Raw genomic sequence first — 17,713 nt, 5'->3', positions numbered from 1 at the left:
CTCTCTCGAACGGTGTTTTCTCTAGGCTACCTGCGACGACAACTTCGTGGTTCGCATGATATGCGGGAGCAGAGCCGTATCTGCAAACGAGCTTTGTTATCCTTTCGCTTTCCTATCGCTTTTATTCCTCCAGCATGCCTGTGCTATTCCTATCGCCTCATGTTTCGTAACTGACGGTTGTGAGTGTGCGCCTGCGATCGGCGGTAAGGTCGGACTCTCTCCTCGCATAGGCTGTCGTTGTCGTTTCCGCGCGCACTCGAAGCACGCACGCATCGCCGCCGCAGGCGCCGTGCCAGCGGCGGCCGAGCAAGCGAGCGTCCGTGGAATGCGCGCTGACGCTTGCACCTGGAACAAGAGAAGATGCTTCCTGCGGCGGCACCGCTCACTGCGTCTCGGCATACGCTATACACGCAGCGGCGGAGGCCGGATGGATACGTGCCGCTAGCACCGCTCTCACGACAAAAGGTGCGCGTCGAAGGACAGTCAGGGCGCAGACTCGAAGTCGTATTCTATAATACTCGTTAACGCCAAATGGATCTCTGAATGCCGGACGGTCATGCTTTCTTGCCTGCTCATCTGTTCGCTGGCAGCAAAGGTATAGGCTGGCATGAGTAAGTCTTACCTATAGCGTAAACGTGTTTGGATATGGCAGGAAAGAAACAGTGATTTGGGAACGGATGCACGAACGGCCTTTTGTCACTGCGTCCGGCTGGCAGGTTTCTGAGCAGAACCGGCAAACGCGGCGGCTGTGGCACTCATTTGCAGCTCCACAGCTGTGCAGGGGTAAGGACGACAGGTCCCACCGCCTTCGGGGATTTGGAGCAGCGGGGTTCCCGTCAGTAGGTATCCCGCTACTTACCTAAACAGAAAACGCTTTCGAGAGAGACCTGCACACGTATCACCGTGTGGCCCCGCTAACATGAGCGCAGGGCTTTAAATAAAAAATAATACAAGTTAGATGAATGAAACTTTTATGAAACATTTGAAAGCCGGCTGCTGCAAAGCTGAGCATATCTTAAATTTGGCTACATAATTCATTGGCCGTAATTCATTAATGAACGTAAGGCGCACGAGATATGCACGAAAAGCTTCGATTTGTTGTGCGCCACAGAAACGAAACTATTTCTGAAAAGACAGCTTTGTTATCGCCATTTTTTTTCGCTCTGGGGTGGAGCAACCGAGAATCCCGGAAGAGGTCATCGTCGCGGCCGCTTGTATACGCTGATAACGACTGCGGTCGTAGGAGCTATCTGCACACCATGTAAACGGCCACTGCGGGAGCGCTGCTAGGTGCGGCATGCTTGTAGAACACACTCATGCCGCTGAATATCGCGATATTTTGTCTGTGTTGAAACTTGATTGCCTTCTAAGGAGGAAGAGCCCCATTAAGAGAAAAGCGGGCGGCGTGTGTGTGTGTGTGTGTGTGTGTGTGTGTGTGTGTGTGTGTGTGTGTGTGTGTGTGTGTGTGTGTGTGTGTGTGTGTGTGTGTGTGTGTGTGTGTGTGTGTGTGTGTGTGTGTGTGTGTGTGTGTGTGTGTGTGTGTGTGTGTGTGTGTGTGTGTGTTTGTCTACTCGCAGATTATACAGAAAATTACAGCGATGGCAAGAAAAAAAAAAGGGTGACGTCGTCAAGTAGGCCGTAGGGCGCACACAGCAAACCGAGAATCAGCATTTCAAACAATCACATGCATGATCGTTCGTCTACATATACCCCCACTTGCTGACCTTAATGTGGCTTCAGTTTTCCGGACTATATACATTCGTATCAAAATTTTGTAAGAAACCGCTTGTCGTACAGCGTTCCAGGTGGTGTCATACGATTTCTCGTTCTGTATCAGTTCAGCCTGCGGCCGTCTGCTATTAGTACATGCCAAAATGCTCTGAAAGTTAAAAAACTTGCGCGATAAGCCATCACAAATTAGCAACGCCCCTTGTGGCTACTCTGGGGCATCTTCAAATTACTGAATGAAAATTTTCACCAATATCCAGTGGTCCAAGAAGTTATTATCGAGCGCACCAACTCTCCAGACGAACGAACTAACGGCGCTTGAAGAAAAATTGCCTTGCCGCAGGAGGTAATTTTAACCCGGTCTTTTATCCCTCTCAGGAGTTGGACGCCAGCTTGTTTAGTAAGGCTCTCTTAACGCGAAAGATTCAATGAAACACGAAGGATTCAATGTGGCGCTCAAAATAACGGCATTATAATGAGTGCCGCGATATGACCCGCTGCGAGCGTTGTTGGCAATGAGGCCGACCTCTCCCGTTTACGTATATGAATTAGCGTTAACAACTTGTTGGCGCTACCACACCAAACGTGGACCTGAGCGCCCGTTATGCTTGCGGATCACGTTTCACGTAAGCCAGATAAACGGCTCATGAGCGCCTGGAAGGGAGTCAGGTGGGCGTTAATGCACACCTTTCACTCGAGAACATCTGCACGCGGCGGAGTTTCGCAACCCTTGCAGCTGCCGCGCAATGGCCGACTTAGGCGTCGCACCTTTCGTTTTGGCTCCGCTCCAGATCTTAACGCTAAGCGAGGCTGAGGCGCTACCCATATAACCACCGATACACAAACAGCGAGCAGGCTGGCAGCTGCTAGCGTAGCCACCTCTGGGAATCTTTGTTGTTGTTGTGGCCTCCCGTGAATTGACGTAATGTAACCTTGGGTCCCATAAACGGTGGTTCGACCGGGTGCCGCAGCGCCAGTGAAAAGAGGAGTCATCGACACCGAAGGCATGGCGGATTAATATATTTTGCCAAATTGCGATATATCATGCCAATTTCTCTTTTATGAGGAGAGAATTGGGGAACAATGCACACCATGGCCACTAAGGCCGGATTAATATCTCCTACCAGCGAGATAGTAATAGATATAGAGATTGAAACGTGTGGCCGATGCGATTAACCACCGCGTTCCTGTTTTTTTTTAATTTAAACTTAACAGCATCAATTCATTTTCCGCAGCTACGTTCCTAATTTTCCGCTATCTTTCCTTTTTGACTGGAGGTAAGCGCTATCGGTATTGCTCACTACTCGAGTTTTCCCGCCAGAAGAAATAAAGATACTGACGCGTCAAGGAAACGCGTGTGTTCTGGTTGCCAGAGGGTTCTAATGAAGCACTATAACGACTTGGAATAGGCGATCGGGGGGAAAGCTACTAGATTTATCAGTAAAAAAGAAACGGTGCAGTAAGGGCTGTATCCACAAGAGAGAAATATACCACAGGGAAAGCTAGAGAGATTAATCAAGCTTGTGTGTGGCTGACGGCCCTGTAATGCTAGAAGACAATAAAATCCTCCCCCCCCCGCCCCCCAAAAAATAAAAAGATCAGGAGAGGGGAAACAGCAGATATAAAGTGCATGTGCAGAAACTTGCACATTAGGCGTCACCTCAATCGTATATTACGTGCGTGACTGAGCGGTGTCTCTATAGTTGCTTCTGATAATGTACCATAATGTCCCTGATAATCTCTAATGCCTATAATTGCAGCGAGCACTCGTGGGCCAAGCAAGTACGCAGCACGTTCACGTATGTGTAGCTTTGTCGGTACGGTCAGCCATGCCACGCTCTTCGGAGATCTTTATACGTATAGGAGGTCCGTGGTTAGACGATGCACGGCAGCTGATAAACCTCGATAGGCAACTATCTCATGAGTAGCGGTTTGCAATATACAGGTGTTGCGTTGCGACTAGCTCACATTTCATGGACAAAAACAGGTAAGGCTGCTGATCAATGTACCCATCAATCTCCATGCACATAGAGCCAAAAAAATTGCTGCTAACCGAGAAACAGCGCCTTTGAGATTTTGCCCGAAGATTCGGTGCCAAAAGTAAAGCTCGAGCTGGTCCATGCGTTTGTTCACCAATTTGTGCAACAGAAAAAGCGTCCCAGCGAACACCTGCGTCAGCCTGATCAGCACACCTAAACACATTTTGGGCGTATAATTAGTTTTACCTTTTTTGACTGCAGAAAAAAAGAAAACGAAAGCAGGATGACGGGAGGCTCTGCATGCATCAAACAAAAGGTTGCCTGCCGTCATCTACTTCCGAGGTAGCGACAGCGGCGAAACACAGCCGCCTGTGAAGCACCTGGCCGGCTTCATTAGTGCTGGTCGTGGTGGACTCACGACGATGCCGCGGCTGAGAGCCGGGGTCGACGGGCGGCACTCGGAAGGGAAATGACAGGCGTTCCCCCAGGAACAAGAGCGCGCGCGCAGGTTTTTCGCCAGGAAGATCGTAATTGGCTGCTTCCGGCGGCGTGCTCGCCCACGCGCGCGCCCTCTGTCGCTTCCCCGGCACGTGACACATTAGCCGCGCGCGCGGCGGCGAAATCGAGCGAACTTCCCGCCTCCTATTCTGTGCAGTGTACTCCGAACCATGCACGGTGACAAGGCGAGCTGCGAGAGATGGTGTGCATGGTGGCAAACCATGGTGGCCATGCGGCAGACACGCGGATGAGGGCTTCAGTTATTAAACGTAACCTTCTTGGCCCTAATCGACTCCCTCAGACCCCCAGAAAAAGTAAAGTAAAGGATGTTGTTTAATCTTTCCGGAAGAGTTAGCCCGATACAAAGGAATACTGAAACAAGTAATAAAGTGCATCTTAAATCTAAGGGATACAGAGGGAAGTAACTTCCTTCTAAAGCGCTGCAGAAATCTTAGCACTTCGGTGTAATCACGTCTACCATTTGGAACCGAGGAGTATTCTTCTTGGGGCAACTGAATACGGACCAAAGTACATTTAGCGGCTCTTAAACGAAAGAACGGGCAGCATTGTGACATTTTCAAATCCACGTCTTCGATGCGTCCGTCGAGGACAGGAAGGTCAAGGGCGATAGTTCATATAGGGAGCCCTTAACGTGTTACGCCTAACATTACGCGCACGAAGGCAATCAAGCGCGCTATCGGTAAACATCAATACTAGCCACTGCATTGCGCCGCTTCCGAGGAGATAGAGGCGTCGTTGTTTCCAAAGACACTGCACACAAGTTGGTCGAGCACGCGGACGCTCCAAGCCAGACGGCTAATTGGAACACAACCCGACTCTCCGAAGCGTGCGCATTTGGAGCGGCCGTCCGTTGCAGTGTTTCAGGCCAGAGGAAGAGGGTCGCCAGGTGAAAATGAATGAACGTGCGAGACGGAGCAACTACGGAGCCCTGCAAAGCCCCGCTCATTCAGTCTACAACAACTCAACTATAGACGGCTGCACGCCACGCCTTCCTGGGCAAAGGTTAAAGGTCCCACGGGTCCGTTCCTTTTGGAGGTGTCGACTCTGAATGAAGGCGCGTGTGAGCGCGGACACTGGGCCGAGACGGAGCCGCTTTTGTTCCTGGCGCTCGACAATGGGACGGCGCGAAAGGAGTTCTATAGTGTCCTATAATGCCAGCGTATACGTCTCGCCCGTCCCTGTCCTGTCTAGCTGCCAGTCATGCTCGCGGATGTTGCTCTCCTGGTGTACAATGCGGGAACGACGAGCTCCCCCGTGATCATCCAGTTTTGCCTCGAGTCGCCTCACCCCAACGCCTTCCTTTGTCTTGCCAGTGAAAGTTCACTCGGCAGGCTGTACAAAAGGAGCTCGCGCCGTACTAGGCCCTCACAATGCGACGCTTCCGTTCCTTCCTTGGGCCCTTCGGAACTAATAGCCTCATCCGTTGCTCTTTGTTTCTTGACGCTTTCACTGAGAGGAGTCATTGGCGCTAAGAAGGAAAAGAAGAGAAAAAAAACTGTTTCTTTGGCATGTCGCAAAGGTCTTTAAACATGAGGATTTTTTGGGACCTCAAGGGCCTGTACCTATGGGAGGAACTCGAGGAAGGGCATTAACATACAAAAGAGAATAAGTGTCAGCGTATATGACGACGTATTTGCATTTTAGCGGGGACGCTCCCTAATAAGACAATGTATTTTTGTTGAGACTATATTCTGTTTCTTTCAGGTGACTCTGAATAAAATTGTATTCGATCGAAACGATAAGACGCGTCAAAAACCGCTGCGGTTGGACCTATGAAAACTTCGCATTTAGAACTGTCTGAAGCTACAACGCTCTTCTTTTGCTGTTTGATCGGTGGCTGACCAAATGCTTCAAACAGCACAAAACAGACCACAGAGGAAAGCCTTTAACTTTCAGTTACTGAGTTCCACATCGCACCACACATTAGTCGCGGTTTAGAAACAAGTCTAAATTGACGCTCTTCTACTAAAGCTGTAGTATTCCTACGAGCAGTTGCAGGTTCATAGGGCTTTTGTACTACTTTTAGGGTTGAGAGCACTCTTTTTTTTTTTTGCAAGCTACGCCTCTTTTACACTCTGAGCGAAGTTTTCTGATAGCGTATCCGTTTGTAGATGTGTACTGAATATGAAGTGCATTAGACTCCTTGTGTCTGGATGAAGTATTCTGCCCGCGATATGCGCGGACGTCGGAAATACTTTTTATGCTGTGGTCTCGAGTGCACAGCTGCAGTTATGTGAGAAATTGCAGCGAATATTGCTTGGCGGTTTTCGTTGGAATGCTGAGTACGCTGTCGGGTTTAGTAATACCCGCAATGCAAAACGTGTGCTCGGAACTCTTTCTTTCAGGAAGCCGTGCGAGCCCTGACAACTTTACTCAGGAGCTGACAACCGAAAGAGTGCTCTGTATAAGGTAGGTAGTTATGGCAACAAAGCACAAACCACAGCGACGACAAACCCGGCATGTTATGGGTCATGCTGAGCGGGACTGCACATTTCTTGATCACTAGCAGTACAAGTAACACAACATTTTTAGCCGTGAACAGCTCGGGCGGAATTTTTTCTAACCAAGCAGTAAACTTCAGCAAAGCCGCCAAAGTACTATTGCTTGGACCAGCATTCTTTTCCGTAACTTTTCGCTCAGTTGGATCAGCTTCTGAGAAAAACAGAGAAGAAAAGGGCCTCCATGGCGTTACAATACAAGATACAATAATAAACAATAACAGCTTTCTGGCTACGCAGTTCGAGGAGCGGACGTAGCAATCAGCAATTAGATCTCAGCATAATGTATAGCCTCCTTGCCGTAGTCATTATGTGCACAATGCGACAAAGTGCTTTTGTCCGGGATTCTAAATTCCGGCTGAGAGTAGTTGCAAAGCCGGCCAGTGCGCTTTACACGCCACGCGTGCGGCAGCGTCCGCTTACTAACGACAACCACATACCCCTGCATCTCATTAGGCACGGAAATGAGTTCGGGAAGCTTGCCTTGGGGGCACACGAGAGTATAGCTCGCAATGGAACCGCGCGGGAATTCCTGAGCGCAGTTACACCAGGTCGCGCAGTACGGCTCATTAGAGAGGCCTTTCTCCCACTGGCCCATACGTCGGCGTAGCATGCCGCCAGGACAGAAGGGCTTCTGGGAGGAGGTATCGTTATCAGCGGCATCAGGTTTGGCGGGCAACCCGAAATGCCGCCACGAACTCTCTCTCCCTCTCTCTTATACATAACTCACAATAGACTCGGTCGTCCTCGGCGTTTTCTCATCGGGAACTCGTTTTCCCAGAGCGTACATACATCACGCGTGTCCTTCAATATGCATAAGCTACGCAGTGACCACCACGACACCGGACCGGCGTGCATCGAGAAGGCCACGCGCGAATGGTCTGGTAGAATTGGTGTCGGAGACACACCTGCAACGATCACCGGTGTCATGCATCGTGTATACACACTAAAGGAACCCGTAAGTCTCTGCGAGGGAGATCGGCCTTGCATGACTACCTGCTGACAATAAGGACACAAAGATATGAAGCTTTCCTTGGTTCCACCTCATGCAACGATGACTGATGCTCTAATATCACGCATGGACAAGTTCGAGTGCCCTACGCTTTGCTCCCTATTCAGTACGCCGTTAATTGAGCCAGGCAACCGGTCTAGCGGGAAACTTAATTTTAAGATCATGACAGCAACGCCGTGCGTGAGGGACCTGCAACTGGGTCGGATTATCTGCGGACGTTGTCTGGCACGAGCACACGCGCCATTCCTCGATTCGATTCGCTTCGCGCTGTCTAGCTGACTTGGATAACTATTGCAGTACAAATGAATTAATAAAAACAAGGCTTTCAGCCAGTTCAGTCATAAATGTCTCCTGCGCTGCTCCAAATGCATGTGAGAAACAAAAAACTGCGTCGCTGTTGTTCTTGATATCTTCAGCAACTTTCTTTAGAATGTGAAAACATTCCTAGCTGTAAGTGCGGCATAAATGCCTTCTGCAATAAACACTTTGTCTACTGAAAGGTAATACGGTTTTTATGCATAATGTGAGTCAACACAGACCACGCGACTTGTAGTTAACGTTAATTCGGTGACATCTAAGTGCGCATGCACCTAACCTGCAGGTGATGTTAAGATGTGAACTTACTACGGCTAAAAAAACACGAAAAAAGCATGAAAAAAGGAAGCAGATATGAAGAATCGAAGAAAAGAGCCGTCTCAATAGGAGACCAAAAAAAAAAAGGCGAGAGAAAGAAATATGAAAACAATGCTTGCAGAAGAGATATAAATTAAAAGCTGACCAAATTTACAACGCTGATAATTCGTCGTGTCTTGTGTCAGCCAAGCATAGCATGGTACGTTGCTGGGCGAGTTGACTGATGTTTATCATTCTTAGAAATGCAGCGCTGGTGGACAAGGACAAGCGCAGTTCTGTCCACTTCTTGTCCTCGTGTGTAGTCCGCCTTTCTAAGAAGCATAGCATAATCAACTAAGCATAATTATCACATACGACGTGGTTTTCAATTGAGGAGCGGCACTATTACGTTATTACTACTTACGTATTGTTTACTCCAGCTAGAGCAAGCACTTTTGCTTTTTTGTTTTTTGGGCGAGCGGCGATGAGTGGCGCCACCATCGCGGAGATACCGTGGGAGACGCGAGAACCAGCGATACACGTGACAGGGACCGGTGACCACGAAAGAGCGCGTCCAGTTTCTTCTCCCCGACTCCGGGGGAGCCACTGAGCGAGTGTCTTTCCGTTCGCCTTTGTTTTCTGCCCAGCCGTTGCGGAAGACGCCCAAGGCTCCTTCTCCTATCTTCGCTCCCATCTGTTTGCTGCCAGTGGCGTACGCGAGATCGAAGTCCGACGCGATGCGGCCGACGCGCCTTGTCGGAAGTATATATATAGGCTGCCGATGCTGGGCATGCGCTGTGTTCGACGCAAGGTCCGTCTTACGCGCGGCGGGCACAGGCTTTAGAACGGGCGTCAGTGCCAGGGAAGTTTAGTTTATTGGTAGCGGAATAAAAAAAAACACAAAAAATAAAACAACGGAGAAGAAGGCAGTGGATATTGACTGCGCTTTGATACGCGAAAATAAGATGCAGATATCTTGTTACTATGCTCCTGGCCGAATCACAGAACTCCTCTCTTTGCGGAGTTATTTTAAGCCGCAAACAAAATTAAGCAGTGAAATTACCCGGAAACGTGTCTTAAGAGTAACTCAGCATTACTACCACAAAAACAGCTGAGGTTTAGCCCCGACAACAGCTCGGGCATGTTGGTAATTCATTAGCGATGGAACAGCGCAAAACGACGGGACAGGGCAGGAGACAGACGCTGACCTACAACGTTACGTCAGCGCCTGTTTCCTGTCCTGTCCCTTCGCCTTGCGCAGTTCCATCAAAAATGAGGTTTAGCGTATAAACATTATCGATTGGTGGAGATCCATGCTCCTCCAAATTGTTCTAGTGTTTTCAAGCTTACGCTCACTACACTGCAGCGGTTGCGCAAGCAGCCCATAAGAGGGCAGCTTGCTTGGCTGCAGCTTATAGACTATTTCAAGCTTCTCCGCGACTGGATTGAGTGACAAATTGTGACAGCGATGCGCGTGTGTGTGTGCTTTGCCTTTTTGCCCTTCTCTCTTCCTCCTTTTAGTCCCCTAATTCCTCTTCCCCAGTGCAGGGTAGCCAACCGGAACCCCTTTCTGGTTAACATCCATGCCTTTCCCTCCTCCTCTTTATCTATCTATCCGCCACCATCCATTATGAAATATCTTGACGCGACCATTGCCGACGCCAAGTAGCGTCGTCAGGTCGCTCACTTTTCTAGACAATTTCGTTCGTGACGTTACCGGCAATAAAAAAAAACAGCTCGACGTGATGGATACCAGCGGAATGGTACAGCGAAGTCCCGCATAGGCATGGTCCTGTTTCCATACCTCGAGGCCGAAGAAAGCTGCCTCATGCATGAATGCAGGACCGTTAACACAAAACGCGCTCCACTCGCGACACTTACCGGTATTAACTGAAGAAGCTCGCGTCAACGAATGCCGTCTTCAAGGTTGCTTTGCTTTTTGGAAACTGATGGGTACACTGAATAAGTTTCCGCGTGCAAAACTAAAACCCTGTTTTGAAGTCTTCACAGACCTGCCAGGGTGGTCCACAGAATGGAGCTGCTTCCTACCACTCATGCTTCTTGAACACCGCAGGAAGTGTCTAGAGTGTGATTAATTTATAAAATCAATCGTCATCCCGAACTAAATTGTCAATTCATCACTCGTGTACTTCATATCTCATCGCGCATCGATCACGTTGGCAAAGTTCATATTGTTACTCGTACCAGAAAGTCCTTCTTTTATTTATTCATCCCGCCCACATCCACCTACTGAAACCGCCTTCCATAAGACGTCGCGTCAGTTACAGCTCGTGTTCTTCTAACAGGTCTCTAGGTCACGTTTTCTGTAGTAACATGTTTTAGCTTACCACCATATTTCAGACTTTATTTTGTTTTGTTTCGTGCTTTCTATGCCTTTGTATTTGTTTGCACGTTTTAGAGCAGCATCATATTTGTCTTTGCATTTTATTTGGCTTCGTGCTTTGTATGCTTTTGCATTTCTCGTCTCGACTCGTCTCCGCAATGATTTTAGGCGACTGAGAGCAAATAAAATTATATTAAAAATGCGTTCACCCTCACCCTGTGAGGAACGGGCGACTCCGAGGCACCGTTCGTCCTCCACCGGCTGAGCACCACCGAGAAAAGCAGTCCGGCCAGCACGCAGATGGAAACCACGGCCGTGACCACGGTGGCGCCACTGTCGCCGCCTCCTGCGCCGCCCTGGTGGCCATGCTTAGAGGCGTGCAGTTTCGAGTGGACCCCATGTGGACGCACTTGCTGTTCCAAGGCCAGCGGACGGTCTTCTGCACGGTGGTGCACGAAAGGAAAGAATTAATGAAAAACAAGATCATAAAGTATTACATTTTAGGGAATGGTAAGGCCACCCGTTCAGGTACAAATGTTATAATGGCATAGACACAATAGGGAGAACACACACAAGTAACCATGGGCAGTCTAAGGATTCCCAATGTATGCAAGGACAGGAGATACAACACTCGGCGTCATCAACACATAGAAGACGGACGCAGAAAGGCTCCCAGTCCAAAGGTAAATGGTTCGATGAGACAACTAGCTCATCGCAGCGAACAAACTAGACACAGAAAGGCACAATTCGTGATGACTGGGAGCATAGACAACGTGAGCCAAAAAGAAAATATACCGGTCTGCCGACTTACCACGATCACACACATATGATCACGTTCACAACAAACTATGTTAATCTGCCGGGCTTAGTTCACCTAAGAAATAAGTCCACATCAGAGAACCCAGCCCTTGCAAGAATGAGAACCACTCAGCTGCACTAAAACTGTCTTTTAATTCGGCCTCTGCACCGCTCCCACGGTTTGTCAAATCCGTCAAAAGGCGATAACGCCCTTTCTTCAATGCGTTCGCATGGAACGCCAGGAAATAAAGTAAACCACTCAGAGAAATCAACTCCCCGTGAGACCGCAACGCCGGAAGGCGGAGCCAACTTGACGTCAGTCAGCTCCCAAGCACAGCCCGATTTATCTTCCAATTAATGTCGTGACTTGGGGGAAGGCGGGCTGAAGGAGGGCGTCTTGCACCGGGAGTAGATCCCATCTTCTATCGCGTAATTAAATCAGCAGCTGCCCGCGTACCTTCACCCAAACCCTCAGTTTAATCTCGAGCAAGGACTTTTCCTTTTTCTTGTTTCATATCCTTGCCCGTCCGTCTTAGAATAGCACCCAGAGAAGTAGTGCCACGCAACGTCAGAACCAAGACGACCCAAGCTGAAAGCTAGAGAGGTCGGTGAATGATATGCGAAAGTTCCCACCAGGTGGGAACGCAAGCATCTCGATCATAAAGCCAGATAACCGATGCGTCGAACGAACTCATCGAAGGGCGGGCAGCTAAAGACAGCCGTTCACTCATTTCGATTCCCGGCACGTAATGATTGCAACAACAAGAACAAAACATATTCCCATTGGAACGGCTAATCAAAGATAGGAAGACACGATCCATTAGCATCGCGATTACGCATTCATTCGCAATTAGCAGGGGACACGCACAAAAGAGGGAAATAATTGGGGAAGCAACTAGCTGGTGACCGGGAAGATAACACGAGGGGCGGAAGTGTGGGACAGGACGGGCAGGAAGAGCCCGGAAGGAAGAGGAAACGACGGGGGGATTACGTCGGTAGTAAAAACCATCTGGGCTTACGTCCGTGGCACGCGCTTCTTTTGCGCAAGGCAGGCAAGACGGGCACACGCGACGACGAGATAGCGCTAAACAGAGAGGCCACGCGAACATAGACAAACACCGAAGCAGGAAGGGAAATGTGGTGAACGTGGGGAGGGGGGGGTGGGGGGGGGGCGCAGGCCTAAAGAGCGACATGTTCGACTGGCCTGCTGTGTCCGTGAGCAGAGAGATCTGCATACGCGAGAACATCTGCCCTGAGGATATTTTTCTTCGAGGCGCAGATGCTCATTCGCGACGAAGGTTGAAAGCGTAGCAAGAGGAAACTTTACTGCCGCAGAGCGTTTGAGAGGGCATGGCCTCGGGAGGAGGCCCGGTGTTCCCGCTAACAACCCACACTCGCTCGGTTCTGTGCGCGCCGCGGATACGAAGGAGATGTAGGATCCACTGTTTACGCACAATCTCAGCGAGCTGAGCCCTGGCAGCTTGGTCGATGCTCCTGTGTAGGCGTGGCTGCAAGGTTGCGCGCCATGTAATAGATGGCAACGCGAAAAGAGAGACAACAACAACAAGCAGTAGCTGCAACTATGGCCACCAGTCCCCGAGCACAAAACACAAATCAGGGTAGTTATTCTAGGAACGTTGGAACCACGTTCTGTAGCTGCTGGGATTCTAATGTTACGATGAATGGTTTCACTTTAGAATGAACACTATTCTCGAAATTTGTATAGCTAAAATTTTCACTACTCTTCCGGTACCAAGGCCATAAAAATTTAATAGGTTTTCTCCCTTTGTTTAGTTGCTTCACAATTTGTGTTTTCATAGCGATTATTTTTGCGAACATACTCGCATTTCTGAAACGATAAGATTGCAGGATATGACAGGCAGTACATGCAAACCAGCGCTACGGCACAGAACTTTCATACTGTCTCAAAGACAGAGATGAAAGCTGGCTGGTTTTTAATTTGTCAGTCGAGTGGGAGAGCATGTTCCTTGGAGCAGCACGTGGTGTTTTATTTCTCTCTCTCTCTCTCTCGCTCCTACAGTACCCCACGTGATGCCTTAAATCCCTTTTAGTCAGGAAACGTACAGCAAGCATGCTGAAGTATTGCAATGTATGTGCAGGCCCGTAAACAGATAGCAATAGCAAAAGCGTAACAACTCCTTGAAGGGAATTCATTACTCAAAACATGTGCGGTGCAGATGCTCTAACTTGCTACTGTTTCAAGTGTTGTATGGTGCTTGAAGAACTGTTGAAATTGTGTTTACCCAAATACAGTTCATTCAGAGGTCTCCATTTCTCACATAAACTACAGGAATCTGCCAAGATTGCTCCCTCAAGTGACGTCCTACTTGGAGGGCTATGAGCCATAAACAAACACATAAACAGCTCACCAACAGCGTGTCACAAAGGCTGCTAAGGACATCAATCTGCATACACGTGCAGTCATATTGTTTTTTTTTTTTTTACGACTGCACGTGCACCTAGAGTCCCGCGTTGTCAGATTGTCTCAGGAGAGACAAGCAGCGGCCATAGACCACGACCTTTGCTCCTAATCTCAACAGGCACCATCTGCGTCCGCTGTGCATAGCGCCGACGAGGAGCACTGCATCCGGGCATGCCGCGAATACATCGACCAGCGATAAGCCTGAATTACGATAGCGACGATGCCAATCTTCACAGCTATATCGCGCAACCTGCTTCATGGCCTCACCATCTGGCCGCCAGATGAACGCTTTGAGGCCGTACACCACGACAAATGCGGACATCCCGTCATCGCCGCAATCACCGAGAACCTCTGCGGTTTTGAAGCGCAGGTTTTTACAGAGATAAATTGGTCATCCTGCCATTAGAAAAAAAATAGAGAAACGCAAAGTAAATGACGTACAATAGCATGACTGGTTTTATTCACCGTGTGCACCTAACGCGCTTCTTTACTAAGCTTGGCCATCTGTACTGTCGTACGCCGGGTACCACGAATTCTCAGATATGCTCGATGACACGGTTATGTAGAGGACTAGAGACGGATCACAGCGAGAAAGTTGTGGCGGGTGCTGTTAGCCTTTTGCTGACACCAAACGATGCGAACACACGATTTTAGTTCTTCAGACATCGAACCACAGTAAATGCCTGTCGAGCTGTTCCACGAGCCATGCACTGTTCTCTCTGGAAGGGTTTCAGAGTGATGACTGAATACACACGGCAGAAATGTAGAGAAAACTCTGCAGTGAAGACTAGATATTTCCGCGAGCATGCCACGCACAAAGGGACCTTTGACCCGCCCGAGTCGGTCAGTCAGTAAGTCACTTGTGCTTCATCTCACTCCTCGTTCACGCCCCGAGGAGCCGCTTCGCATACGCGAAACCAGTTCAAACCGGGCCGGCAGAAACGCAAATGAAGAAGGAGCCGGTCGAGCAGCGAGGCGGGTAGGCAAGACCGCACGCCCTCCAGCCTCGCGCTTTGATAGGGGGGCGGGCGAAGGCAAAGGCAAACAGAGCCAGCACGACCGGCCTCCGCCGCTATCGGCGCCCTTTTGGGGTCAGCCCGCGAAGAGCGCCGAGGTGCTCGAAGCCGCGACCGCAGATGCTGCCAGCAGCAGCCTAGCAGCAATGGTTAAGCTCGCCTGGAGGACCGTGGTCTAGAGAGCGCTGAGGTTGAGAGGGTCGGGGCGGGGAACGATAAAGCAGTTAGGCGAACCGGGGGAGGGAGGAGGAGGAGTGGAAAAGCTGGCGTGCTCACGCAATGCGCGGTCCACCAGCTGTCCACTGTGACCGTGAAAGCAAAGCGCTGGGCCACAGCCTGCTCTGATCGGAGCCTACGACGCTGGGCGTGCAATGCTGCAGCTGCCGCCACTCGGTCGTCGTTGAGCAACGGCGACGAATAGAAAGGCTGGCCGCTGGTCCTTGGAATTTATTGATTCCGTGACGATAGCTAGTGAAGGATTTGGGGCCTGTGCGCTCGGAGACACCTGGCTTTGCACGTTGTGTTGCGTGCAACTGCGGCGAATTCGAGCGGCGTCGTGTCGTGTTTCGAGTGGGGCTACACTCGCGATATCTGCTCAGAGCAAGCGTAGCCGCAAAAACGCAGAAAAAATACGAAAAATAGTGAAGAAAGAGGAAATGAACGAAATGAATCAAGAACAAAGGAAAGGACCGGAAGCAATCAACACAGAGCGGTCTGTTTGCCTTATGTACATAAATATCTACATGCCAGGCAGATTCCTACAAGCAGCGATGCATGTGTGTGTGTGTGTGTGTGTGTGTGTGTGTGTGTGTGTGTGTGTGTGTGTGTGTGTGTGTGTGTGTGTGTGTGTGTGTGTGTGTGTGTGTGTGTGTGTGTGTGTGTGTGTGTGTGTGTGTGTGTGTGTGTGCAGCGCTGAACAAGTATTGGCAGGCTCATTTACAGTGGAAACAAATATAAGGGCAGTCGCCTGAACGCGAAAGGTTAGCGTTTCTTGTTACCATTTTATAGTCAGCAGTACACAGTAAGACACCGAAAAAAAAATCGAATGACAGTGTGCAGTACACTTGTTAAGTGCAACAAGAATATAAGAAAAAGTCTTGTTTTCAACCAGGTCTCGTAGTACAAGCGCGAAGTTAGCAGTAATCAGATGGCATGAATCTCGGCATGAAGATCCAAGGACGCAATGCTTTTCAAGTGAAAAATTCATGCGAAATATCAATGGACGCGGCGGAAATGGAGCAAAGAAATATCTAAACATATGCACGCGAATCTGCGTGCTTCTTGCTTTGCCCCAGCGCGCGATGTGAACTCGCGGCATTACGTATTCGACACGGCGGGCTTCCAAAGCGAGGGCCTGCCACAGCTACAAGTCAAGGTCGCTAGTAAGTCCTCGTATCCTCTCGCAGAACCAGCAGGCTCGAATTCTCGGTAGCTCACGCTGGAGACGGACACCTGCCCAACCGGAGGCGTCGGAAAGCGCGTTACCCGTTCGCGCCCTCGCGAGTTTCAGGGGCAGCCCATACATCCCGCAGCTGCTCTCGACCGGCTGCCGCCGCATGGAGCGCATGTGTCGGTGAACAAATGGCCCTGTTTAGGCGCATTCTTCACGCTCGCAATGACTTCGAGCCGACTGCGCGTCAGCCAGGACCTTGCTTTCTTTTCAGCAAAAAGCCCGAATAAACAAGGACACCAACGCTAATGCATGCGCGAAGACGCTTCTTACGGAGTTTCTCGACCGCTTTGAACCGGAAAAACAAAATAAAAGCCAATAAAAAGAAACGCTCGAAGAAAGCACGGGTGTATAGTGCGCTCCAAGCGAGGCGACCTTACACCTACACTAAACAGGAGGTCACGAAAAGATAAGCGCTTGCGTACTCCGCCTGGATGCAGACATTACATGCGCGCATAAATAGGGTTTACTGCTGGAGCGGCGAGAAAGTGTTCGCGTGTCTTGTGTAACAGAGAGAAGGCGTGCTTTCTTGTGAGTACTTGCGTCGAATGCTTCCAACAGCGTTCGGGACGAGCCGCTTAGAGACCGCGTCAATGGAGGGCATAGAAAACGCTTATCGACCTGAAGTACGATTGACCACCAAGACCTCGATAGCCGTCCGGTATATGATAGAACGGAGGAAATAAAGAAAGACGAGTCTGCCCGTACTGCGCAATTTCGTTGAGCGGTATTTCATCTGTCATTCTTTCACCCGCGGAAAACTTTTTGCTTTTTTCTGGTGCTCCGAATGAATCAGAGGTAGGCAAGTGGATATTCAGGACTTACGAGGGAGTCTCAAGCAGCAGCAAAGCTAACACACGAGCACACGGTGCCAGATCTATACTCACAGCAAATAGCATCAGCCGGTTCGTAATACGGTGCGTTTTACCGTGTTGTATATGCGACCGCAAAGTAGACAAAGCCAGGAAATAAGATACGGCTCACAACATCCTCTCGACAAAAGTGACAGCAATAGCTGCACCTCAACTCTGCCACCCCTAACCAACCACCAGCCCACTTTCGTAAGTACATTCACTCCCAGGACTGCCCGCACCTTATCGCACCAGATGGCGTGATCTTGAAGGTGGCCACCCCCGACTACACGCCTACCTGCGCAACTTTTTCTTTGGGCAGCAGATCAGTGCCGGAGTTTTCGATCACGACATACTGCGGCACAATATCGATTACCTTGTTGAAAGCCGTCAGACCTACTTTAAAAAAAAGAAGAAACGCACAGCACACACTGCGATGCACCAGCCCACAAAATGGAGAGAT

General features: G+C 49.7%; 1 protein-coding gene across 1 annotated transcript in view; it reads right to left on the bottom strand.

The window, feature by feature from the left end:
• Window positions 1-17,713, bottom strand: part of LOC144128536 (uncharacterized) — a 48,298-nt gene that overhangs the window by 7,223 nt on the left and 23,362 nt on the right. The window contains exon 3 of the mRNA XM_077661988.1: window positions 10,908-11,131. Coding sequence (XP_077518114.1) covers window positions 10,908-11,131 — 224 coding nt within the window. The remainder of the gene's footprint in view (window positions 1-10,907; window positions 11,132-17,713) is intronic.

The sequence above is a fragment of the Amblyomma americanum genome, chromosome 4, assembly GCF_052857255.1.
Source record: "Amblyomma americanum isolate KBUSLIRL-KWMA chromosome 4, ASM5285725v1, whole genome shotgun sequence".
Classification (NCBI taxonomy): domain Eukaryota; kingdom Metazoa; phylum Arthropoda; class Arachnida; order Ixodida; family Ixodidae; genus Amblyomma; species Amblyomma americanum.
The sequence above is the reverse complement of the archived record's forward strand: the minus strand, read 5'-3'. Positions and strand labels throughout refer to the sequence as shown.